The following is a 22830-nucleotide window of genomic DNA, read 5'->3' on the forward strand; positions in this document are numbered from 1 at the left end:
TTATTATTATTATTATTATTATGGCTTGAGACATATTCTCTTGTTCGTGTGCTTTCTTTTGGCGCATTGGATTTCATTTATGGTAGAAATCGTGAAGGCGGAGAAATGAAAACACGAAGGGCCTCGTGGCACCGTGAAGACCTACGCGTTAGTCTTTGAGGTGCCACGTTAGTCTTGGGGGGGGGCGGAGGTTTTTGTGAATTTTGTGAATTTCCTGCATTGTGCAGGAGGTTGGACTAGATGGCCCTGGAGGTCCATTCCAGTTCTAAGTCTTTGGACGCACAGCTACCCCAGTAGGGCTGTAGGTCTTGCTGGTAGGTATCCCAATGCCATGCACAGCGTACCAGGTGAGACTTGGTGTTGCAGGATTCTGGGAACCACTACCGAGACCACCAGGGTCCAAAGGGTCAGTATGAGACTAGCCCAGAGACTGAATTCATCCCAGAGAGAAACAGTCCAGTTGGCTTTACACTAACATACTATTTATTGAACTTCATTAAAAAGTACAGAAAACGAATGGACCCAACACTTATTATAGTGCACTGGGGGGAAACCCCCAAAAGGGAACGTTCCTTGTCTACTCACCAAGACCTCTCCAAGCCCTGGGCAGTGTAAAGACAGAACCAAGAAACAGAAGTCGGCTAGAGCAAAACCTACATAATACAGAGAAAGAAAAAGGCTCAGGCTCAATCAAACCCAAATTGCTGCCACCCTTGGCCCTCAAAACGACTCTTCCCTTTCTGTCTTTTGTTGACAGGATTGCGATGTGATGACCTACATCCGAGAGACCTGTGGCTGTTGCGGTTAGTTTCTCTTTTGTGCTTTCGAGACCTCACTCGCTTTTGTGATGTTTCTGCCCTTCGGCTGAAGCCGCGCAACCGGTTGGTTGTTGTCATGCGGTCAGTTTTCGTAAACCACTCTGTGGCATAGAGAGGTGCAGCTGGATGTTAACTCGTCAAGGGACAGCATCAAAGAAGACGGGTTACTCAACACAGGGCTTCATGCGAAGCTAGCTGTTTATTGGTAAATCCAGAACTAGAGACACACGTACAGCTTGTGTCAGGAATGGCCACCAATACTAGGGCCTCTGACTTACACTAGAATCAAACATCCCCCCGGTAAGCATGAGCCAATGGATAACGTAAGAACATAAGAGACGCCAATGTTGGATCAGGCCAATGGCCCATCCAGTCCAACACTCTGTCACACAGTGGCCCAAAATACCAGGTGCCATCAGGAGGTCCACCAGTGGGGCCAGGACATTAGAAGCCCTCCCACTGTTGGCCCCCCCAAGCACCAAGAAGGCAGAGCATCACTTGCCCCAGAGTCCCTATCTATACCTTGTGGCTAATACCCACTGATGGACCTCTGCTCCATATGCTTATCTAATTCCTTTTTGAAGCCGTCCATGCTTGTAGCCGCCACCATTTCCTGTGGCAGTGAATTCCATGTGTTAATCACTCTTTGGGTGAAGAAGTACTTCCTTTTATCCGTTCTAACCCGACCGCTCAGCAATTTCATGGTGTGCCCACGATACATCTTGCGTGCACGGGCAAAGCAAGCAGGCAACACAAAAGTCGTTAACTTTCCCAGCTGAGTAAAACTGCAGCTGGAACATCTACAAAGTCAAGCATAAGATAGCAAACAGTTGGTGAGCCAGGGAGAGCTGAGACAGAGAACGGGAAGGCACCCCTCAACATTCGCCAGGGAGAGCTGAGACAGAGAACGGGAAGGCACCCCTCAACATTCCAGACCTATGACAGGGCTACCTGACATTCGGTAGCAGAAAAGGGCCATGGGAGGGGGATGCTGGTCTTGAGTTTCCTGGTCTAATCTCACCCTCACAGTGCAATTCTAAGAACACTTTCCTGGGAGTAAGCTCCATTTGATATATCAGAGCAGGATTCCGAGTAGACCTGCCTGTTTAATAAAATCTTTCCCTGCCTGTTTATGAACATCTTCTGGTTTCGAAAGTTAGTTTGCCTCAAGTGCCATTTCACAAGGGTTTATAAAGCAGGACATCTTCTGTCTTTCCCTCAAGTTCCCGTACTGGGTCTAAAGCCTATACCAGTATCTAAACAAAGGGTGGGACAGTTTCAAGTTTATATAAAAGGGAAAGAAAAAGAAGATATCAGTGCTACTGTAACGTGACTCAGACACTATGGGGAACTGAAGTTTTGGTGGGGGGAAATCTGCCAGACCATTGGGGAGATACAGGGGTCTGCCAGGGGCGGATTGAGGCTCCCTGGTGCCCTAAGCACTGACCAATCTTGGTGCCCCCCCCTCCTTTCCACACTGACCCAGTCCATGTTAGTTGTTGACCTATCTGACCAGATATACAATGCAGGTTGCAGCAATACAAAAATTTATTCATATGATAACGCAATATACTGTAAAAACTAAGCCAACCTTGAGCTACATAAAGTTCTTTTCACCCTTCTCCCAACTTTGTGGTGCCCCCTTTGGCCCTGGTGCCCTAAGCACGTGCTTAGTCTGTTTAATGGTTAATCCGCCCCTGGGGTCTATGATAACCTGGCCTAGGGAGGGCTTTTTGGATAGTAGATAAGCCAGGCTTAGCACCACCATTTCCCTGACCATATCAGGGCATCTCTGTTCTGCTGGCTTTCAGCGGGTACAACGGCCCCATAGCCAGAAATGTTTTGTTCGGGGGGGGAATTGAATCTGCTGGTGGGGCTGGGGGGTGAGCGTACCCTCGCCACCGGGAGCTCCATCCGCATGGCAGTCCACTCTGGAGCACTCCAATGGCAGCCTGAATCATGGGGAGGGCTTGAGCTCAAGGCCCCCCCCCAAGGCTCAGGTTCCCATCAGAGGGGAGGTGGAGTGGCAACTCCCCCCCCCCATTTTTAAAAAATGTTTATTAAGAGGACAACTTTGAGAAGCCAGCTGCAGAAGCAGGAAGAGCCGGCGAGGCCGCCCCCTCCCTCCCCTCCTGATGGCTCTGAGAGGGCTGGGAATATTTGGGGGCATTGCCCTTGTCAGCCCCCCTCCCCCACCCGGTGGCTATGGGCCTGCACAAGTAACTGAAGCAAGGTATCTCTCCCAGTCTGTAAAGAAGGATGACGTGATCTCTCCTGTCTCTTTGTCCTTCTGACTTTCTGGCCTCTGACAACTGGATCTCTCCCCTCCATAGACTGCGAGAAGGTCTGTGGCCCCTTGGACATCGTCTTCATCATAGACAGTTCAGAGAGCATCGGCTACACCAACTTCTCCCTGGAGAAGAACTTTGTCATCAACGTCGTGAGCAGACTCGGCTCCATCGCCAAAGATCCCAAATCGGAGACAGGTCAGTGGTGTGACTTGGAGTTGGATTGCGCCGCTAGACAACAGGAACTGACATATGGGTGTTGTGAGAAATATGTGTCCCAACACACCATCTTGGAGCCTTTACCACTGTCTTTTTAAAAAATCCCTTGTGAAGGGAAACCTCTGAGTTTCCAGGTGTGCAGGCTGTTTGCCTTTGCACTGGGCCATGTGTTCTGATGTGGGTTTTAGGATGTTTCTCAGCTTCTCTGAAACTCTCAAGATATTCATGGCCCGACTTACTACCCAGGCCTCCTCCCGATTTCCCATCCAGCCAGTTTAATTTATTTTTCTTGCACGCCACACCCACGCCAAATAGGGTTGCCAAGTCCATCTTCCACCCCCAGCGGGGGACTTTGGGGGCGTTCCTGGAGGGGGTGGGGGATCCCCAACATGATGATATCACGTTGGGGACGTCCGCCACACACACACCCTGCCCATGCACCAGATCTCCAGAAACAGCAGTTCCCTGCACTTAAAGGAGCCGGCGTTTCCCTTTTAAATGCAGGAGCCGGCGTTTCCCCTTTAAGAGCAGCTGTGTTTCCCTTTTAAGAGCACGAAGCTGGCATTTCCCTGCAAGCTTGAAGAGATCAGGCGTGGGAGGAAACACGGGTTCCACACACTTAAAGGGATAAAGATGGGTGGCTGTGGGTGTTGGAGTAGAACCCCCCCAAAAAATGAGGGACCCCTGGCAAACCGGGGGGGTTGGCAACCCTAACGCCAAACCAAACTGTTGCCCTGCCTGCCTGCAATGTGCCTCTAGCTGGCTGCAGGCGAGGCATGCCACAGGGCACATCTGCTCCCTCCTCCAGCTCTTTCTCTTCGCTTTTTAAAAGTTTTACTCTCTTGTCGTTCCTGACACAGTGCCTCCCGACTTATTTAAATGCCTCCCAAAGTCAAAAGTCCACAAACAGCTTGGCCTCCTAGCTAGCCTTGGTTTGTGCTCACCCCCAGCTCCTCCCCTTCCCCAAGATCTCTGGTTTGTGGGGGAGAAGCAGGAAGTTCTCTCATTTGACCCGGTGTAGGGGGGGTGGGGAGAAACAGAGGGAAATGCTCTTGCTGTTTGTTATCTTTTCCAAACCTCACTGTATGTAACAGAAGAACCCACATCTTCTCCCGAGCCCTCTGAGCATATGCAAAGAGCATGGGGGATCAGTGCAGTCCTCTGTAACGTGCAACGACATTTGGGAAAATTTATCTTTGGAGTGTCTCTCCTTGTTCCTTGTCTGCTCCAAGTGTCAGCATGGAGGACAGAAAGGACTCCCTGCCTCTGCCTGAAGGCAGCCTTCCCACCTGGCCTCTGGGAAGAGCCAGTGTGGTGTAGTGGTTAGGAGCGCGGACTTTAGTCTGGGAGAACCGGGTTTGATTCCTCACTCCTCTACATGCAGCTGCTGGTGTGACCTTGGGTCAGTCACAAGTTCTCTCAGAGCTGTTCTCTCAAGGGCAGTTCTCGAGGGAGCTCTCTCCACCCCACCTACTTCACAGGCAATGTTCCCTCTAAGCTGTGGAGTCTTGTGAGCAGAAATTCTACTTGGTGAGGTACTGATATTAAAGCTGTGAGCGAGCAATTTGGCTGCTGCATCAATTAGTTTGCTCTGGAGCCATCCTTCCTGAGCTAAGACAAAAATGTGTGAGCCGGAAGCTAAAAAACTGTGAGCTAGCTCACACTGACTCAGCTTAGAGGGAACACTGCTCACAGGGTGTCTGTTGTGGGGAGGGGATGGGAAAGTAGATTGTAAACCGCTCTGAGACTCCTTCGGGTAGTGAAGGGTGGGGTATAAATCCAATTATCTTCTCTTCTTCTTCTTCTTCTCTGCCACCATGCCACCTTCTCTCCATGCCACCTAACCATGGCTCTGTGTGTAACAGTTGCCACCCTCATGTGTCTGTGCAGAAAGGTGCCTTTGAGCCTGAAATGCACGTGGACGCTATTGCATGCCGCTCTCTCTTGATGTGCGTGAGATGCTGGGGTAGCCAGAGAACCATCCATAGTCCGTGTCCCGGGCACCTTTTTGAATGGCATGACTGGTCCCTGGCATGAACCGGGTTGTGAGTGTGGATTCCGACAGGTTGCCTACAGGGCGGTGTGACACTGAATGCCTGGAGGGGAAGCCGGAAAGCTGTTTTTCCCCCCAGGACGGTGTGGTTTATGTCCTTGACAGGGGCCCGGGTCGGGGTGGTGCAGTACAGCCACGAGGGCACCTTCGAAGCCATCCAGCTCAACGACGAGCGCATCGACTCCCTCTCCAGCTTCAAGGAGGCGGTGAAGAGGCTCGAGTGGATCGCGGGGGGCACCTGGACGCTCTCCGCCCTCCAGTTCGCCTACAACAAGCTCATCAAAGAAAGCCGGCGGGAGAAAGCCCGGGTCTTTGCCGTGGTGGTGACCGACGGGCGCCACGACCCCCGAGACAACGACTCCCACTTGCAGGCCCTCTGTGGCGGGGACGTCACCGTCACCGCGATCGGGATCGGGGACATGTTCCACAAGGCCCAGGAGGACGAGACCCTGACGTCCATCGCCTGCGACAACGCCGGCAGGGTCCAGAAGATGAAGCTGTTCACGGAGCTGGTGGCCGAAGAGTTCGTCGACAGCATGGAGCACGAGCTCTGCCCAGGTCTGTCACGGCTGCCTCTGCGGAGGCCAGCACAGGAGGGTTCCACTGGAATGTGGGTGGGAAACACATTCTGGATGGTGGCCATACTGTCCATAGAGTCCTTTTTGGTGTGGAGGGGGCCCTTCTGGCTGTAGTCTTGAAGTCTCTGTCATTCGTCTGCTTCTGGCTTTACGATCAGGAGGAGAGAATAATACATGTTCCACGTAGCTCCTACACGCAGCTGGGGGGGGGGGTTGATATTGCTCAGGGAACAATCCGCAGGTAAAGGTCCTCTTTCCCACAGCGGCTCCAATCAAGTAAAGAGCCCACCACCACCCCCAGCTGACACTGCTGTGGCTGCATGAAGGTTTTTTTAAAAAACAAGAAAACCATTTCCCCTGCCTCAGGTCTAGTTTGGTGTAGTGGTTAAGTGCGCGGACTCTAATCTGCAAGAACCGGGTTTGATTCCCCACTCCTCCACTTGCACCTGGCTGGATGACCTTGGGCAAGCCGTAGTTCTGGCACAGCTGTTCTCGAAAAAGAGCAGTTTCTGTCAGAGCTCTCTCAGCCCCACCTACCTCACGGGGTGTCTGTTGTGGGGAGGGGAAGGGAAAGGAGTTTGTAAGCCGCTCTGAGACTCCTTTGGGTAGTGAAGGGTGGGGTATAAATCCAATCTCTTCTCTTCTTCTTCTTCTTCTAGTTTGGAAAAGATCTGCATCAAGCCCCAGGGACAGAATAGGGAGGGAAAGGGGTACACTTTCGGGGGATGGGGTCTGTGTGGTTCTGGAAGCCCATTACTGTGACGCGTTCTATTTTAACATCATTTCAGCTACAGAATAGCAGTGTTTCTTTCACGATTTATGAGATTATGTGTATGGGATAAGATTGTGTGGGTACAGGGGGGAGGAGAGGGAGGCGCTACAGGCTCAGGAAATGATGTTCTGTTCTGTTTGCACCTTTTACAGAGAAATTTTCTCCTCACAACCCCGCCTGATGTTTCCATTCTCATTTCAGATCCTCAGATTGTCTGTCCCGAATTGCCCTGCCAGACAGGTAAAAAAAATATGGGGATGACCAGTCCTGCGTTCACCACAGTCTTTGTTGTACAATGTGGAAAGGGTCCCAGGGAAGGCAAACTAGCCCTTTTCAGTTGGTACACTCTGGCCATTGTGGGGGAGGCTCGGCGGGCCCGGCAGTTGGGAGCCACTGGAATGGGAGAAGTCTCACCAGACCTGCGCAACTCGCTGCCGGTGTAGATGAGAAGGATTGGCAGGTCCAGTGGGAGCCACATGGGCCTTGCCACCAGTGCGGGGGACGGGGAGAAGGATTGGTGGGCCCGCAGGAGCCACACAGGCCTCACCGTCAGTGCCGGGGGGATTGGGGGGGAGAAGGATTGGCGGGCCCGGGCCTCGCCGGGTGTTTTGTTTCCTTTTTTGAAAGCGAGGAAGTGCTCGGGATGTTGAGGGTTTGCTAGCTGAAGTGGCAGAATGTTGAGGGTTTGCTAGCTGGTGGCCCATTATGGCAGTGCGGGGGGCTGAAGAAGTACTTTGTCCAAACACTAGTGGGCATTAAACAACTTGCTCCACCTGCATGGCTTGCAGTGTTGCAGTGGAAGTTGGTACTGTTTTTGCTTTCATTAGCTAACCATGATGAGTCGAAAGCTGGAACGGGTAAGAAGGAAACCTGAACGGATTGGTGGAGAAGGCTGAAATTCAATGGAGATGCTGTGCAGGTTTCCTTCCATCAGATCACCAGCTTCAGAGCAGTTTTGCTTTGACTTGTGTATTTGTTCAGGTGCAAAATTCAAAGTGAAGCTAGTGAGTGGGAATTCAGCAGAGCAAAACTGCATTGAAAACCTCCGCCAGCCATGCATAATGTGGTCCTAAGCAGAGTTGCACCCTTCTAAGGCCATTGACTTCAGGGCCCCTAGAAGGTTGTAACTCTGCTTGGGGCAGTGTTGTTGTCAGTCCCCCGATTAATCCAGTGAATGGGGCTCCTCTTGCTCCCTAAACTGCCATTCCCCCAAGGGGGGGAGAGAATATTTCCTCCTTTGCTCCTTCACATAGAAAGGACAAGAATGGACTGGACCACTCAGTGTTTGAAAGACACAGAAGGGACATCAGTTTTCATGGGGTGTGATTGTCAGGAATATCTTACCTAGTCATTGTAAGTGCCTCTTGGGGTGGGCCGTGGCTCAGTGGTGGAGCTTCTGCTTGCCATGTAGAAGGTCCCAGATTCAAACCTCAGCATCTTCAGCTGAAAGTATCAGTAGATGATGTGAAAGACCTCCACTTGAGGCTCTGGAGAGCCGCTGCCAGTCTGAGTAGATCGCTTCATGTGTTCACATGATAATAATGATAATCGTAAAAGCATTCACTTCCTTTTTGGTGCTTATGTGTAATGAATGGGACTTCTCTGTCTGTTTCTCCCTCTACGGTTAGTGTTAGGGGTGTGCACACACAAAAAACCAGTATATTGAACACCAAAAATATTGATATTTCCCGATATTCCCAAATCCCAATATTGGTATGCGTTGTAAGAAAAATGTGTCCCCACCCCCACCCCCCGGTTCATGTCCTCTTGAGTGTTGCCTCCTCACCAAAGGCGAAAGGTGCAAGTTTGGAAAACGCTGAGCGCTGGCTAAGACACCCCAAGCAAAGGGTCTCTTCTTTATCTTTTTATTAAAAGCTCAGTATTCAAAGTTTACCTGGCAAGGTGACCAACAAGACGCTGTGTCAGCTTGCCAACACAGCACACTTCTATTTCAACAACTATAGATAGTAAACACACACAGAAAAATGAACATGCCAGCAAAGTATCCCACCCCAAAGCATGCAAGAAGCGAAAGGGCCCTTTCGGGTTGACTCCAAATTCTCAGGAGGCTAAACCTCTCCTGATCCTTCAGAAGCCAACGAAAACCTGTTGGATTTCACCAGTATTTATACCAAATGATCAAAGGAGTTCCTTGATAATCATATCACAGTTGTAAATTAACATTTAGAAGTTGTAATTGTTTAACTGTAAATTGCTTCCTAGAAGTTAAAATTATTTAGCAACAAAAGTTCACACAATCTTATTTACTAGGAGGTGCTATTGTTTTCCTGATGTTCCCACTATTGGGGCTACACTGAAGCTATCGGAGAGCTAACTTCAAAGTTATCTTCTAAGGGGGAAGTGGGGTATGTGAAATCCTGTTGCTCGTGAGTTTGCATTTTGGATTAGGGTCTGTCATTGCCCAAATGGCTTTCCTGACCAGCTGCAATTTTATCACCTTTAAAATTGCGGGTCTCACACTTATAGAGACTTATATTGGTTCAAATCCTGGGAATGGAATGTGGTGAATTATTTTCTGGGTGACTGATATGGAGATTTGTCTAAAACAAAGGGCCTGAAACAGACCAGGCCTCCTTGCTGTTGTTCTAGCAAACACAGAGACAGACACATGGATTTCATAAAATATTAGGTTCCATTTTAAACCCAAACTTTCTATTTTTCTAAAATTTCTTTCCACCGTATGGTATTAGGATTCGGTAAATATTCAGCATTGCCAATTTTTTCCCAGCTCCATTATACCCTATGGGGACCATTATAGTCAATGGTTCCCATAGGCTATAATGGAGAATTGATCTGGGGGTGTATGACAGGAAAGCAGAATGTAGAAAGCAACATTCGAAATTCTTATATACAACTGGGGACCCGCAGGAAACGTGCGAGAGCAGCTGTCCTGTTTCCCCCCTTTGCTTCCTCCCACTTTCCCCTGCTTCTCTCACACTCTTTCCCCCTCCTGCCACTCCTTTTCTTACTCTCTCTCTCCTCCACGACTGTCACTTTCTCTCTTTCTGCCCCACACCCCAACACTTTCTTTTTCTACCTCCCCACCTCATCACTCTTTCTCTCTTTTTGCCTCCCACCCCATTACTCTCTCTTTCTGTCCCCATCACTCTCCAAGCCTTCCACCCCCCCTCAGCAGCAGTGGTGGCAGAACTGTTCTCAGCCACCCACCTGCTTTCTCTGCCCTCCCCCAGCAGCAGTGGCAGCAGCTCTCCAGGAATCACAATGGATCTCCAGATTTCCCAACTGCAGAGATTACGGTAGTTCCTCTTTGGGGTTGCCAGCTCCAGGATGGGAAATTCTTGCTGAGATCTCTCCATTCCCCAAACCCTGCAGTCTTCAGACTTCACCAGAAAATCTCCAGGAATTTCCCAACCTGGACCTGGCAACCTGAATCAGGCCTGGCTCCTATGAATCTTCCCTCAAAGGCCAAAACAGGCCTGGAAAGGGCCCTGCCCTCTCTCCTTGTCTTTTTACTCACATAAACCCAGCCTGGAATCCTGTGGTTGTTTAGCGACAGCCACTGAGGGAATCCGTTAAAAAAACAACAACACCTACAGGCATTCCTTTTATCATTTTCAGATGTTTTAAACTCCCCAATGTATTTTTTTTAATATTTCACATTGTTCCGCAAACCCGGGGCCTGTGGAAAGGTCTGTTTTGCCCATTCACAGTTCCAGTCGCTGGATTTAAGTATGCAAAGATCAGGTATCTCCCAGTCTGGAGCTAGTAACCCTACCTCCAAGTGTTTTTAAAAAGTGGGCAGGGCCAAGTGGGGTTTACAGTTATGCAAGATCCCATTCCCTGTCATTTTGTGGTTGGCGCTACAGCTTATGGCAGCCATTTTGTCATTAGCTGTGCCTCCTGTGGCAGCCATTTTGTGGTTGTGTCGAAATGTTGGGGATCCGAGTACTGTAGAATACTATTAATTGGAATATATCCTGGGATACTACAAATCAGGCTGGTAGGATCAGTTGCACAAGATTGATCATCAGCCACTACTAGTCTGACAGGGGCCTTAGTTTTTTCTGAGGAGGGCATGCCTTTGTCTGAAAAGCCAGTAGGCTTTTTCTGAGGAGGGCATGCCTTTGTCTGAAAAGCCAGGCAGGGGCGTGCTCTCCAAAAATTACTGTACCGATTTTGTATCGGAAAGGGTATGATTATCATGTTTGTAAAATATTAGGCATATTGATATTGTACTGGACAGTCATATTGGGGATTCCCCCCCCCCCCGTCTGAATTAATATTGGGGGGAAATACCAGGACTACCCCAGTTGAGTGAAAACAATAAATAACACCCTTTCCAAAATTAAAATATAATTTTTGAAGTGCTTGCAGGCAGCAAGAGCTGGGTGGAAGAGGAAATACTCCTCACCTGGTCTGTGGTACATCAGTCCTTTCAGTTTCAAAGGGCCACTGTTTCAGTGGGTGGTAGACCTGCTGACCAGAGTCTTTATTGTCAGTGGGCTGTACAGCTAGGCCACCACCCATTGAAAATAACAACTCTTTGCAGTGGAAAAGGCCAGTGCGTTGTGGACCAGCTGCCCTGTGGTGAAAATAATGGAAGGTAGAACAGCAGAAAGGCCTCCTGACCTGATTCTGGATATTTCTGAAATTTATTGGGAGTGCAAATACCGGAATCGGGAAATATCAGGAGTGCCTTTCACAGTATCGGATAATGCCAGTCAGAACCCCGAAATACTGGGCCTTTTATCGAGCAGGCAGTATCCGACTGCACACCTCTAGCGCTAGACTGACCATAACCTACCAGGTCCGGCCCTGGATATGCCTGCCTTGACTTCATCTGAGGTCCTATACTTTTTAAATCAACTAGCAAAATAATGGTGAGTAGAAATCAGAGGTCCGTGGCATTCTAGAAAGCCCTGAAAATATTCTTTTGGCACTCACTTGCAGGTGGGAGGAACCCTGGGATCGAAAACCCAGTTACTTCCCGCCCAATGGAAGAGGGAATCAAGATAACTTTCCCCACCAGCAAACCCATGATCGCCCAGTACCTGAACTTCACGAAGGTGGCCCAGGACCCCAGCGCGTACACCAAGCTGGTGGCCATCTTGGCCTACACGGCCGAAAAAGCCAAGTTTGCCACGGGACCCGAGCGGCAGGAATGGATGGACCTGTTCATTGACACTTTCAAATTGGTGCACAGAGAGATTGTGGGGGATCCAGAAACCGTACTAGGCCTCTGTTGAGATTGTTTCTGTGCTTCTCGGTTCTGCCTGTTCAGCGTAAAGCTAGTCAGAAGAGCTACTTGACTATTAGAAACCTGCCTGGAACCCCCATGAGTGCTAGGACATTACAGCAATGGAAGCTGTTCTGTTTGTACAGATGGGTGTTCCCGTTTTGCCCTTTCTTACTCTCCTAGCTAGCTAATAGCATCCAGAGTCCCAGTGGGAAATTATCCATGGAAGCTGGAAACTCAGTGGTTGTTGGTGTACTGTATAATGTAAAAGAAAGATTTGGGTTTGTGGGTGAGAAACGTCACCATGGAGGATTTATATCTTGGGAACTAGAGATAGCTTCCTTTGAGTAGACCAAATACAGATCGGATAGTAGAGTCAGGGCTGCCCAAGAAAGCCAGTAGGAATTAAACTAACTCGGATATTAGCACTTTGCAGCTGTGCTGTCGTTGTACCAAGTGTATATTTTTGCACCTTGTAGAAAAAGTAGCCCCTTGACGGGGCTTTTAACCTTACCCCTTCCAAAATAATAATTTATAATACATCAGGAAGGAACTGGAAGCAACAAATGTGTCAGCCAGAACCTTCCAGCGTTTTAGTTTCAGCAATAATCCAGTATGTGTGTTTCATCTCATGTCACATGGCTTCTGAGCAAGTGGGAAAGGGCCAGCGTGGAATCAAACAAGTGGTCTTTTCTCCAACTAGGTTTGATTTTTGCAAATATTGAGGAAGCACTCTGTGTGCTGCGTAAATACGCTGAAGAGATCCAGTCAGCAATTGGTTTCCCAGCCATCACTCATGGGAGGTGGTCCAGTGGAATCATTATCAGATCATCCATTGCTTGCTGGACAACCTGATTTCAAATGATCCTCCTCTACTCGGGGAGTCCAAAATCCAATAATGGCTCTCTGAATCCATTCTCATTGTCAGTAATTTAGTTCAAGCTTTCTCTTTCTCTCTCTCTCTCTCTCTGTCTTTCTGTCTCTGTCTGTCTGTCTGTCTGTCTGTCTCTCTCTCTCTAGTGTTTAGGAGTACAGATTCTAATCTGGGAGAACCAGATTTGATTCTCCATTCCTCCACATGCAGCTGCTGGTGTGACCTTGGGCAAGCCACAGTTCTTTCAGAGCTGTTCTCCCAAGAGCAGTTCTCTCAGAGCTCTCTCAGCCCCACCTACCTCACAGGGTGTCTGTTGTGGGGAGGGGTATAAATCCAATCTCCTGCTCCTCCTGCTCCTGCTCCTCTTCTCCTCCTCCTCTGTATTTCTTCCACTACCTCTGCTAGCACCTTAAAGACTAACAAAATTTTTGGTAGGGTGTGTTTTTTCGTGACTTACTGCTCACTTCTTCAGATACTCCTACAGACAGACAAACACAGCTACCCATCTTGATCTACCTCTGTTAAATGAGGATGAACTCAAAAACAAAGTTCATAGATATTATACACACACACATACACAAATATGATCTTTCCCCAGCAAATTCACAATGCATAGTGATAGTAACTGCACCATGTCATTCAAGTGCTTGAACAGCAAGTGCCTTTAGATCGGAATGCATGTTGAGCCATTCATGAACCTGGAGATCTGCCTGGCCATTTCCCACTTTTAGAAGAAGGCCTCCTCTTGTAGTTGTTGGAGCTGTGACTGTAGTGTGAGCTGACTCTCAAGGCGCAAGCTGCTTGGAGCAATCCTGTTGTAGATCATCCCTATTATGTAGAATGCTGTGGGCACGTGCAAGGCAGCGCTGATGGTATACCCCGTATCTTGTTTTGTATAAAGTATATGAGAAGAAACCATATTCCAATTAAACTTTTAATGTAAAGAGAGCAATGTGCTGGGTCTGGACTGGTGTTTTCCCTCCCTCTTCCAGAAACGTCTCAATGACAATGGGTGTTGAATGTACTGGCCGACTTCCCCCATCATTGGCTTAGCATACTGGCCAATATTTATGTCCTTACCCCCAAAAAATCAAATCTGAAAAATAAGGTGCACGATCCTAGGTATGAGAGCCTCCTTGGTCCTGTTCTTCATCCAAGTCCTGAACACATGAAGCCGAAGTGCAAAAGCACACATATACACAACGCGGAACTTGGGAGAACTGAGCTTCACTCCAGTGACCAGCCTTTCCTTCTGTAGCTTCCAGTTTCATCCAAGATTTGGAAGCAAGAACTTGGTGCTGGGAGGAAAGGGGAAATTGGGGAAACTACCGAACTAAACTTTCCTGTGCAGTCAGTTGCTGAAGACTCCTCCTCCCACCCAAGTCCCTGAAGAACCAACAGCTGGGAACTTCCAGTACTGTTAGGGTCCTGCTTCACCCCACCAGCGTTGAATGCCATCAAAGCATCCCAAATTAGCACCAGTCTCCACTGGGGCCAGGCCCAAATTCACCTCTGGGCCGAGGGGTTGTGCAGTCTGGATCTGCCAGAAGTCAGATTCTAGGAAGAGCAAGCAAAGGTCAGATCAGAAGAACCAGAAGCAGGTATTGAAATCAAGGGGGATGGGAAGGCAGCCATGTGGAGGAAGGGCATAGGCAGACCCTGGCTCTGGCGCGTCTCTCTCTAGTAGCATTGTTTGATGGGATAACGAGCAAAAAGTCCAGAGTCTTTTCAGGCCTGGTGGAGCTGGAGACGGCTGCCTGAGCACTGCATCAGACAGCAGAGCTGGTCTTGAGAAAGCCAGTTTGGTGTCGTGGTTAGGAGCGCGGACTCCAATCTGGGAGAACCGGGTTTGATTCTCCCTCCCCTCCACATGCAGCTGCTGGTGTGACCTTGGGTCAGTCATAAGTTCTTTCAGAGCTGTTCTCTCAAGGGCAGTCCTCGAAAGAGCTCTCTCAGCCCCAGCCACCTCACAGGGTGTCTGTTGTGGGGAGGGAAAGGGAAAGGAGATCGTAAGTGGCTCTGAAACTCCTTCAGGTAGTGAAAGGCAGGATATAAATCCCATCTCCTCTTCTTGTATCTTTTTTTAAATAGTTTATTTAGCTTTTTCCATACCATACAATAACACACAAAAAAAATATTCGTTAAATCATATTTAGAGTTTCTTTATCCATTTTTTCCAACCAATTATCTACTTTCTGCCATCTTTTTTAAAACACATTTTCATATTTTCCCGACAAAATCATATTTACTTTGTCCATTTCTTTTATTTCCATAACTTTTGTTGTTAATTCTTCTCTACTTGGTATTTTGTCTGATTTCCAACATTTGGCTATAAGAATTCTAGCCACAGTAAGCATATATAGTATCAAACATGAGTCATTGTACTTTATCCCTTTTGGTAACATATTCAACAAAAATATTTCTGGGTCCAGCGCGAGATCTATTCCCACTATCTCTACAATTAGTTGTTTTATGGATTTCCAAAATTTTAACAGCTTCTCACACCTCCACCATGTGTGATAATATGAACCAATATTCCTTTTTACACCTCCAACAATTTCCTGATACATTTTTATAACATTTTGCTATGTTGTCTGGAGTCTCCTCTTCTTGTATCTTGACGTAATGGCCTTGAGGAAGAGTCTTCAAGTCCTGCAGGAGGCCAAGTGCTGGAGCCCGACTCCCAAGACCTCCCAAGCTTCTCATCATTAGCTATCTGCATGTGGATGGCCGGCACACTGCCCAGAGAGCATGGGAGCATTCGGAGCATGGCTGTGCTCGGCCACTCCTCGCTGTGCACGTGACTAAGCTCCGAAGCAGCGTGCAAATTCACTCGCGACACCCTCACTCTGTTCCAGAACCGTTGCTCCTCCTCGCGGAGCTCTATAAATGTCAGAATACTTATTTTTATAGTCTAAGGGGGGAAATGAAATTAGGCTTCTGTATGCAGGCAGTGGTGCTGTGCCAGGAGCCCACAGGCAAACTTTCCATCCTCGCTGCTGACCAAACGTCTTGGCTGGGAGGAGAGCAGGCTTTTCCCTCCTCTGAGCTTCATCGACAGCCTTGCCCTTTGTGTCGAAGGGGGCTTTTAACAGACATTATAAGCAGTGTTCCCTCTAAGCTGAGTTAGTGTGAGCCGGCTCACAGTTTTTTAGCCTCCGGCTCACACATTTTTGTCTCAGCTCAGGAGGGACGGCTCCAGAGCAAACTAATTGATGCAGGAGCCAAATCGCCTGCTCACAACTTTAAGGCCAGAGGCTCACAAAGTAGAATTTTTGCGCACAAGACTCCACAGCTTAGAGGGAGCACTGATGATAAGTCCCCCACTGGGCTTGAGTGGCACCGTTTTCTGGGTTTTGTGGTCTCCTTCACTTAAAAACATCAATAGCACTTGAGTGCCAGGCTGCCAGCCTGTCCGTTTGCTAAGAAAAAGTGCGCTCTGTTCTCCTTTTTAACTTTGGGCAGGAATATTTATTGCTCTTCAGCCAGCAGGAGGAAGGAAAGAAAAGACTGTGCTAAAACTACCCTCTTCCCAGCCTGTTATGCACTGGTTTTCCCCCTCGCTTTCACCTTACATGTCCATTGGGTATGCTTTGTCCTTCTGCATTCCCATCGGTTTCACCAAGCAAGTCTGTTGGGGTCCCCACCCCACCCCCGTTCGGCACTGTTTTTCTTCCCTTCAGAGCTCAGTTTGCTTCCTGTTTGCTGTTTTCTCGGGTTTTCTGAGAGTGCTTTTGTCGTGGTTGTTACCCTTGCTTTGCTTCCAAGTCAAAGGGGATTCAAATGTATTAAGATTCCCTCAGATCCCCCCCCCCACATACCCTTTTCCAGCAACGCCTCCACCAACGTTGAGTTCCTTCCTCCCACTCCTTATTGGTCAGTTTCACGCTGAGCGTATTTCTTGAAATAGGAGAGATTCTTCCATTTGTATTTACTCTCAGGTCGCAGAGCATTATTGTTTCTCCCCTCTTCATCAGTAGATAAGCTGCACTATTGCTTAGGTTTTCCATCTTTTTAAATTGGGGGAGGGGTTAGCAAGTGGGTTCAGTCTAGCGATATGAGTTTTTTTGCTAATCTTTGACCACAGTAGCACCAGAAGGGGCGGAAAGTTGGGAAACCAAGATGAGGGGCAGACTCAGCAAGGACAGCTGGTGATGTTAAGCTGGGGGGGTGGTTTCCCAGAGGCAAGGAAGTCAAGGGTCCATGGGTCTAAAGTGTAAAGGGGGGAGGGTCTAGCGCCAGAGGGGGGCAGAAAGTCGAGAACCCAAGATGAGGTACAAGCTCAGCAAGATTATGCGAAGCTGGGGGAGGGTCCTCAGAGGCAAGGAAGTTGAGGAACCATGGGTCTAAAGTGCAAAAGCGGGGGTCTAGCACCGGTAACTTCGCACCCCGATTAAGAAAAAAATGCAGGTTTTTGCTGCAGCTGCAAGACAAATACATAGAAATACACCGGATGAAAAAAAGAATGGTCCCTATAGCAGGCAAATCCAAAGTCAAGCTTAAAGGCTTCACTGCTCGGATTCTCTGGAGTAAGTGAAGTAAGCTATCAGTGCATAATGGACCCCTCTCTCCAAATATGGTTTCACAAAGGAGCAACAGAAGCAAAAGGGACAGTTTCTCCCCACTGCCCTCATTCACACAGGCCCCCCTCCAGATTTGTGTCAGTTTCAGGCTGTTGTTCAGACTTTTCTTTATCAAGGAAAGACTGGAACTTGTTGAATAATTTGTAGCCAGAAAGCTAATCGTCTTTCATTATCTCTGATTCCTGCATTTTCTTGTTTATCCCACAACCAGTAGTTCTGGAAAGGAGGAAAGCTATGGGAGGAGTGAATGCACACAGCTTTGGCTTACCTAGAAAGCTGTGTGTTGGGTCATTAATGTCTCTAGAGTCCGTGCGAGAGATTTCAAAATGTTTTGCCATTGACTCTTTCTAACAGTCTGATTCTCTTCTGTGTTTGACTGCTGTTACACCTTAATCCTTTTCAGCTCATAACATAACATAACAAATATCTCTGCCAGTCTGACATTTAATTTTGGCAAATATCCAACTTGTTACGCCAACTGCTTTATTTACAGCAGATGGCTAACTCAATTTAACGTGAGCTTTGGCCAACGTTTACGGAGGTCGTGTCTGAACACAGAGTTCCAGTGATGGAGACGAGATGGGTCTTTTTCCAAACCAAATTGTCTTTTACTGAGCAGTATCAAAGTCACATATGCACAAAATAATCAGTCTCACATCAGCATACACTCAAGATTCCTTTAGAATTACAGAAAGATATCAAAAATAGTTTCTTATTTACTTGGAGTTAGGTAGGACAATTGGTTTATACTCGCCTGTTCCAGAAGTCTTGTCTGTTGCAATGTAAGAATAGGGGAGAAAGTAATACCTAGGGATTTTAACTAAATCACACTTGCTAGAACCAGCCAGCAAAGTATGGACCTCTTTGGCTGCAGTCGAAGAGATCTTAAAGTAGACAAAGGGATTGTTGGATAGAAAGCTGGACCTTAGGGGTAGTAAAGAAGATAGAGGTCGTGGAGAAGGGAGGTGGCTAGCAAAGACCTAGGGTTTGGCCTTTACTTTTATAGTTGAATCTGCAGGTGGGTGGCACCTTGCCAAACTGTAATCCCACCTACTTCCAAGTCCATCCCATCACTTCCCTCATTGGTGCATGTAGAAAAGGGGCAGGTATTCTATGGGTTGGGCCAATATTTGAAATTCTACACTCTATCTCATGGAACACCATCTGGCCAGGTGTGAAGTCTCGGCTTCCTGTGCCCTCTTTGAAGTACAGATGAATCTTGGCTTTACCAGGCGAACAAGGTACCATCAACAGGAAATGGCAATTCAAATGCAGATCAGGTCCGTGTTCTGCGTGACATCTCATCTTTTCAGTAATGGGGGAATTTCTCCTTCTTGGTTGTTGTTTCTGCTCACAATGGCTAACATGTGCTTCTCCTTCCCATAAGGCTTTGAGCTGAATGTGTGCAAGCTACATTAACATGAAATGCAGGCAGGTGTTCCCTATGTGAATTCTCTCTCACAGTTGGTGATGCAAACAGCTTCCTTTGGCCTATGGTATACAGGTGTGTGCACAGTCCGTGTATTGCGTGTGTAGCAGATATAAAACCATAAATTAGTCCATTTCTCAACAAACCACAAGAACACAAAAAAAAATCAATTGTGTGAATGCAAGTCACTAGAAAGCTTTGAACTGTCCATTGGTCTGGCACCAAGGGAAAGATCAAAGTCAAGAGGAGCGTGTGCAAAATATATTGTTTGTTTTCTTTTGGGTCAGGGTTCTTTTTAAAAAGCTCTGGTCGAGTTCATTAAATGCATCATGTAAGTTATTTTACGTGCAGGAGGCATTTTACAGAGGGAGGCATTGGGCAACCCAAGAAAACAGGTATCATGGAAGAATGGACACAAATACTGTATCAGTAATAAAACGTCTTTAGGCAGGCACCCACTTTTAAAGAGGTATGAGCTTGTTCTGTTATTGACCGCAGGGTCATTGAAAGAAGACGGCGCATGCAGGTTGTGTCTGGGGGGTGCAGCAAGTCTGCCGCACTGCCCGCAGCAATGGCAATGCAAATAAAATGTTTTTCTCTCCCTCAATCTACCTCAGCACTGTTTGTATGTGAGGGTGTATAAATAAAATATTTGCCCCTGTGCCTGGCAGGCAGGGCAGCTGTGATAACAAAACAAGAAGCAAAGAACAGCAAGGACTTGTGTTGTTTCAAAGCCCTTACAAGCCAACGAATCAACAATTGGACTAGATGGCTAACCTACTGGCACTGTCTGCTCTGGTGGCGAATTCTGTTTAACACTACTGATTGGAAAAGGTGTCTGTCAGTTAAACACCTGCCGAGTCAGTCTCTCTCTTAGACTGTCAGAAAGCTCTAAGCCAGGCAGGTTCTATCCTGGGAATGCTTACTGTCTGTTTCTTTTCTTCCAGCCGAGCTCGCTGTTGCTCAGTGCACACAACGGCCCGTCGACGTTGTCTTCCTCCTGGACGGCTCTGAAAGAATTGGCGAGCTGAATTTCCAGAGGGCCCATGACTTTGTAGAAAATGTGGCCCGCCGCCTCACGCTGGCCAGAAGTGACAACGAGAACATGAATGCCCGCATGGCCCTCCTACAGTATGGAAGCGAGAATGAACACGCGATAGTGTTCCCGTTGACGTACAATCTCACGGACATCTCTGATTCTATAGCCCAAATCAAATACTTGGACTCTTCTTCCAACTTGGGGTCCGCCATCATTTATGCTGTCAACAACCTTGTCATCAACCCGAGAGACAGGGCTCGAGGAGCCCGGCGCAATGCCGAGCTGTCCTTTGTCTTCATCACAGACGGCATCACGGGCAACAAAAATCTGGACGAGGCCATCGACTCCATGAAGAAGCAGAATGTCGTACCCACCGTGGTGGCCTTAGGCAGTGATGTGGACATGGATGTTCTGCTGAAGATCGGTCTAGGGGACCGGGCGGCCATCTTCCGGGAGAAGGACTATGCCAGCCTCTCCCAGCCTGGTTTCTTTGACAGATTCATTAGGTGGATCTGTTAGCTTCAGGGAAATGCCGTCTCCCATCATGCACCACAGATATTAATGTTCTTAAATTGTTGTACGGCACAAGCTGTCCAAGGGCAGCTGCTCAGAAATCTGCAAGGGGTTTATTTTTATAGCCAAAAACCTGTAGGCGTATTTTTAAAATTTCATCGTGATGAAAAGTCATGCTTATGGTGCTAATTAAAACCAAGACAGAGAAAGGATCCAGAACCCACCCGGGGTGATTTTGTCATGTGTATAAAGCTTTAGTCTGTTTAAACAGTTTTTGTACCGTAATCCTCTAAGTACTAAACAAAGAAACAGCAAAGGATTTTGTATTCGACGCCATGGTTGCTTCCACTCTAGGAGCATGCTCAGTATCTGTAAAAGTGGAATTAAATTGGCTCCACATAGCACAATAGCACATCCTGTTCTATATAAAAATCCAGTCATGCCCATCTCCATGGGAAAGACCCTACTATATGTTTACTCAGGAGTAAGTTTTATTCAGCAGTTGCCCAGTGTCTCCCTGCAACTCTCTCTTTGTGTTCTGTTTCATCTCTCTTGGTTCTTGCACAGTTGTCTCCACTACTCAGCTTCATTAGTTATTTCCCATTCACTGGAATTAGCTGTGGCATTCCTAAACTAAACTTTAATGTTCCTTAAATTACTGCTTTGCTCTTTGCAGCCAAAGCAAATGTTCATTTTAATTTTATTTTTTTAAAATTCCTTTTCATGAACATCGTGCAGTCATGCATGTTTAAAAAGAAATAAACGGCTGCTTTGGCTTCAAAGAGAAATAGGGGCTAAAAACTAATTAAAGATCAATTTCGGAATGCTTAGCTACTCGGGTGAACAGGAAGCAGAGTAGTAGGCAATGATATATCAAACAAAGAGTGAAGAAGCAAATTTTAAAGGGACAGTAACCTTTGGATGCCTTCATAGCACTTTGCCTGTCAGTAGTACCTGTATTTGTGCTTTAAGTTTAAAAAAAAACAATCAGGTCTGAAATATAGTCACACAAAAACAGTGCAGAAATCACTGCAACACAAGGGGTTAGCAATGATGTCATCTGAATTCTCCACAAAAACGGAGCGTATGGATTGTGCCCCTGCCAGGTTAAACAGCTAGAATGGACGTCATCACAGAGGAATCCTTTCTAGCTGCCAGTAGATTCCTCTCCCTCCCCTCTATTTCTGAAGCTCTACTCCTTTATTGGCAGGCAGGGATAATTTAATTTTTTGCTCTGATCCAGGTGCTAATGGTTCCTATCTTCCTTAGGAGTCCAAAGTGGACATAGCAACAGGAAGTCTTGTGACCAGCTGTGGGTGCCGGACTCCAGCTTGTGCCACTCGCGGACACCTTGCCCTCCTTCCTTTCTCACTGTTGTTCAGTGGCTGCGGCTCAAAGAAGAACAAGGTGTGCACGGGAGAGCAGTTTATTCGGCCTCTTAGATCCCAACACGTTTTGCGATAAGCTTTGTCAGGAGATCTCAAGCAAGAACTTCTCTGGCTCCTCAACTCTTCTCCCTTGCAACTTGTTCTTTTTTCACTGGTTGGGCTGCAGCCATTTCCTCATAGCAAGAGACAGCAGGGAATCATTCCCTATGCTGAGGAAATGTGGTTCGCCTCGTATGCCGATGCTGTGTTGCTTCCAATGCAGATGGCAGCACACGGATCAGGTGGTATTGCCTTCTGGCTTCCCCTGTGGCTCCATCGCCACCACATTTTGTGGTTTACCTTTTTGCAACAAAGCCAGGCGTTCCTTAGCTATTTCGCTTCAGGCTCTAGTTTTCTCTTCCCCAATCACAATACTCTCAGTCTGGATCTGAACTGGGCCACAGGCAGATTTTCTGATCTGAGCTTTTGGCCACCATGCCCTTTTATCGTAGGCAAGCTACCTGTGGAAAATAGGTCTCCCCCTTCAATCCGTCCCCAGACTCGTTCCCTCCTGTTAATCGCCAGTCTCTTCTCCTCTGAAACATGGTGTGGAGCATTCAGGTCAGGCAAGGCACAAGACCATGTCTGCTGGCGTGCGCAGAAACTGCAAACTGCCGTGTAGTCTTGGGATTGCTGTTTCTGGAACAACATCCTGACTTGAGCCAAAATTGCACTCTTGTTCAATAAACTCTCTTTTTTTTCACACTACCTTAAAAATGGTGAAGTGTATCTTTTTTTGCATTAGAACATATTTTAAAGGAAGGAAAGTTGTATGTTAAGTTAAAATATTGAGCCAGCGGAGTTTACCGTTTCAGCATATATAGCAGGATGAGAGCCAGTGTGGCATAGTGGTTAAAGCAGTGGATTTGAGCCTGTGGGCACCTTTGGAAGCGGACCACCTCATAATGGCTGCTGCCCTTTACCCTCAGTCACAAAGTGAAGATACTTGTGCTACGGTGGCAGTGGCAGCCAAAGCAACATTTTAAGAAATCTGCACAACCAATTTAATCTCCACTAGC

The 22830-nt window shown here is 47.6% G+C and overlaps 1 protein-coding gene across 1 annotated transcript in view; it reads left to right on the forward strand.

The window, feature by feature from the left end:
* Positions 1–22297, forward strand: part of COL6A2 (collagen, type VI, alpha 2) — a 54921-nt gene extending 32624 nt beyond the window's left edge. The window contains exons 22-27 of the mRNA XM_015415715.1: positions 389–410; positions 758–803; positions 3152–3304; positions 5484–5936; positions 6930–6968; positions 19780–22297. Of these exons, the coding sequence (XP_015271201.1) occupies positions 389–410; positions 758–803; positions 3152–3304; positions 5484–5936; positions 6930–6968; positions 19780–20390 (1324 nt within the window). The 3' untranslated portion in view covers positions 20391–22297. The remainder of the gene's footprint in view (positions 1–388; positions 411–757; positions 804–3151; positions 3305–5483; positions 5937–6929; positions 6969–19779) is intronic.
* Positions 22298–22830: the final 533 nt, after the last annotated feature.

This window comes from Gekko japonicus, unplaced genomic scaffold (assembly GCF_001447785.1).
Source record: "Gekko japonicus isolate JY-2015 unplaced genomic scaffold, Gekko_japonicus_V1.1 scaffold4721, whole genome shotgun sequence".
Classification (NCBI taxonomy): Eukaryota; Metazoa; Chordata; class Lepidosauria; order Squamata; family Gekkonidae; genus Gekko; species Gekko japonicus.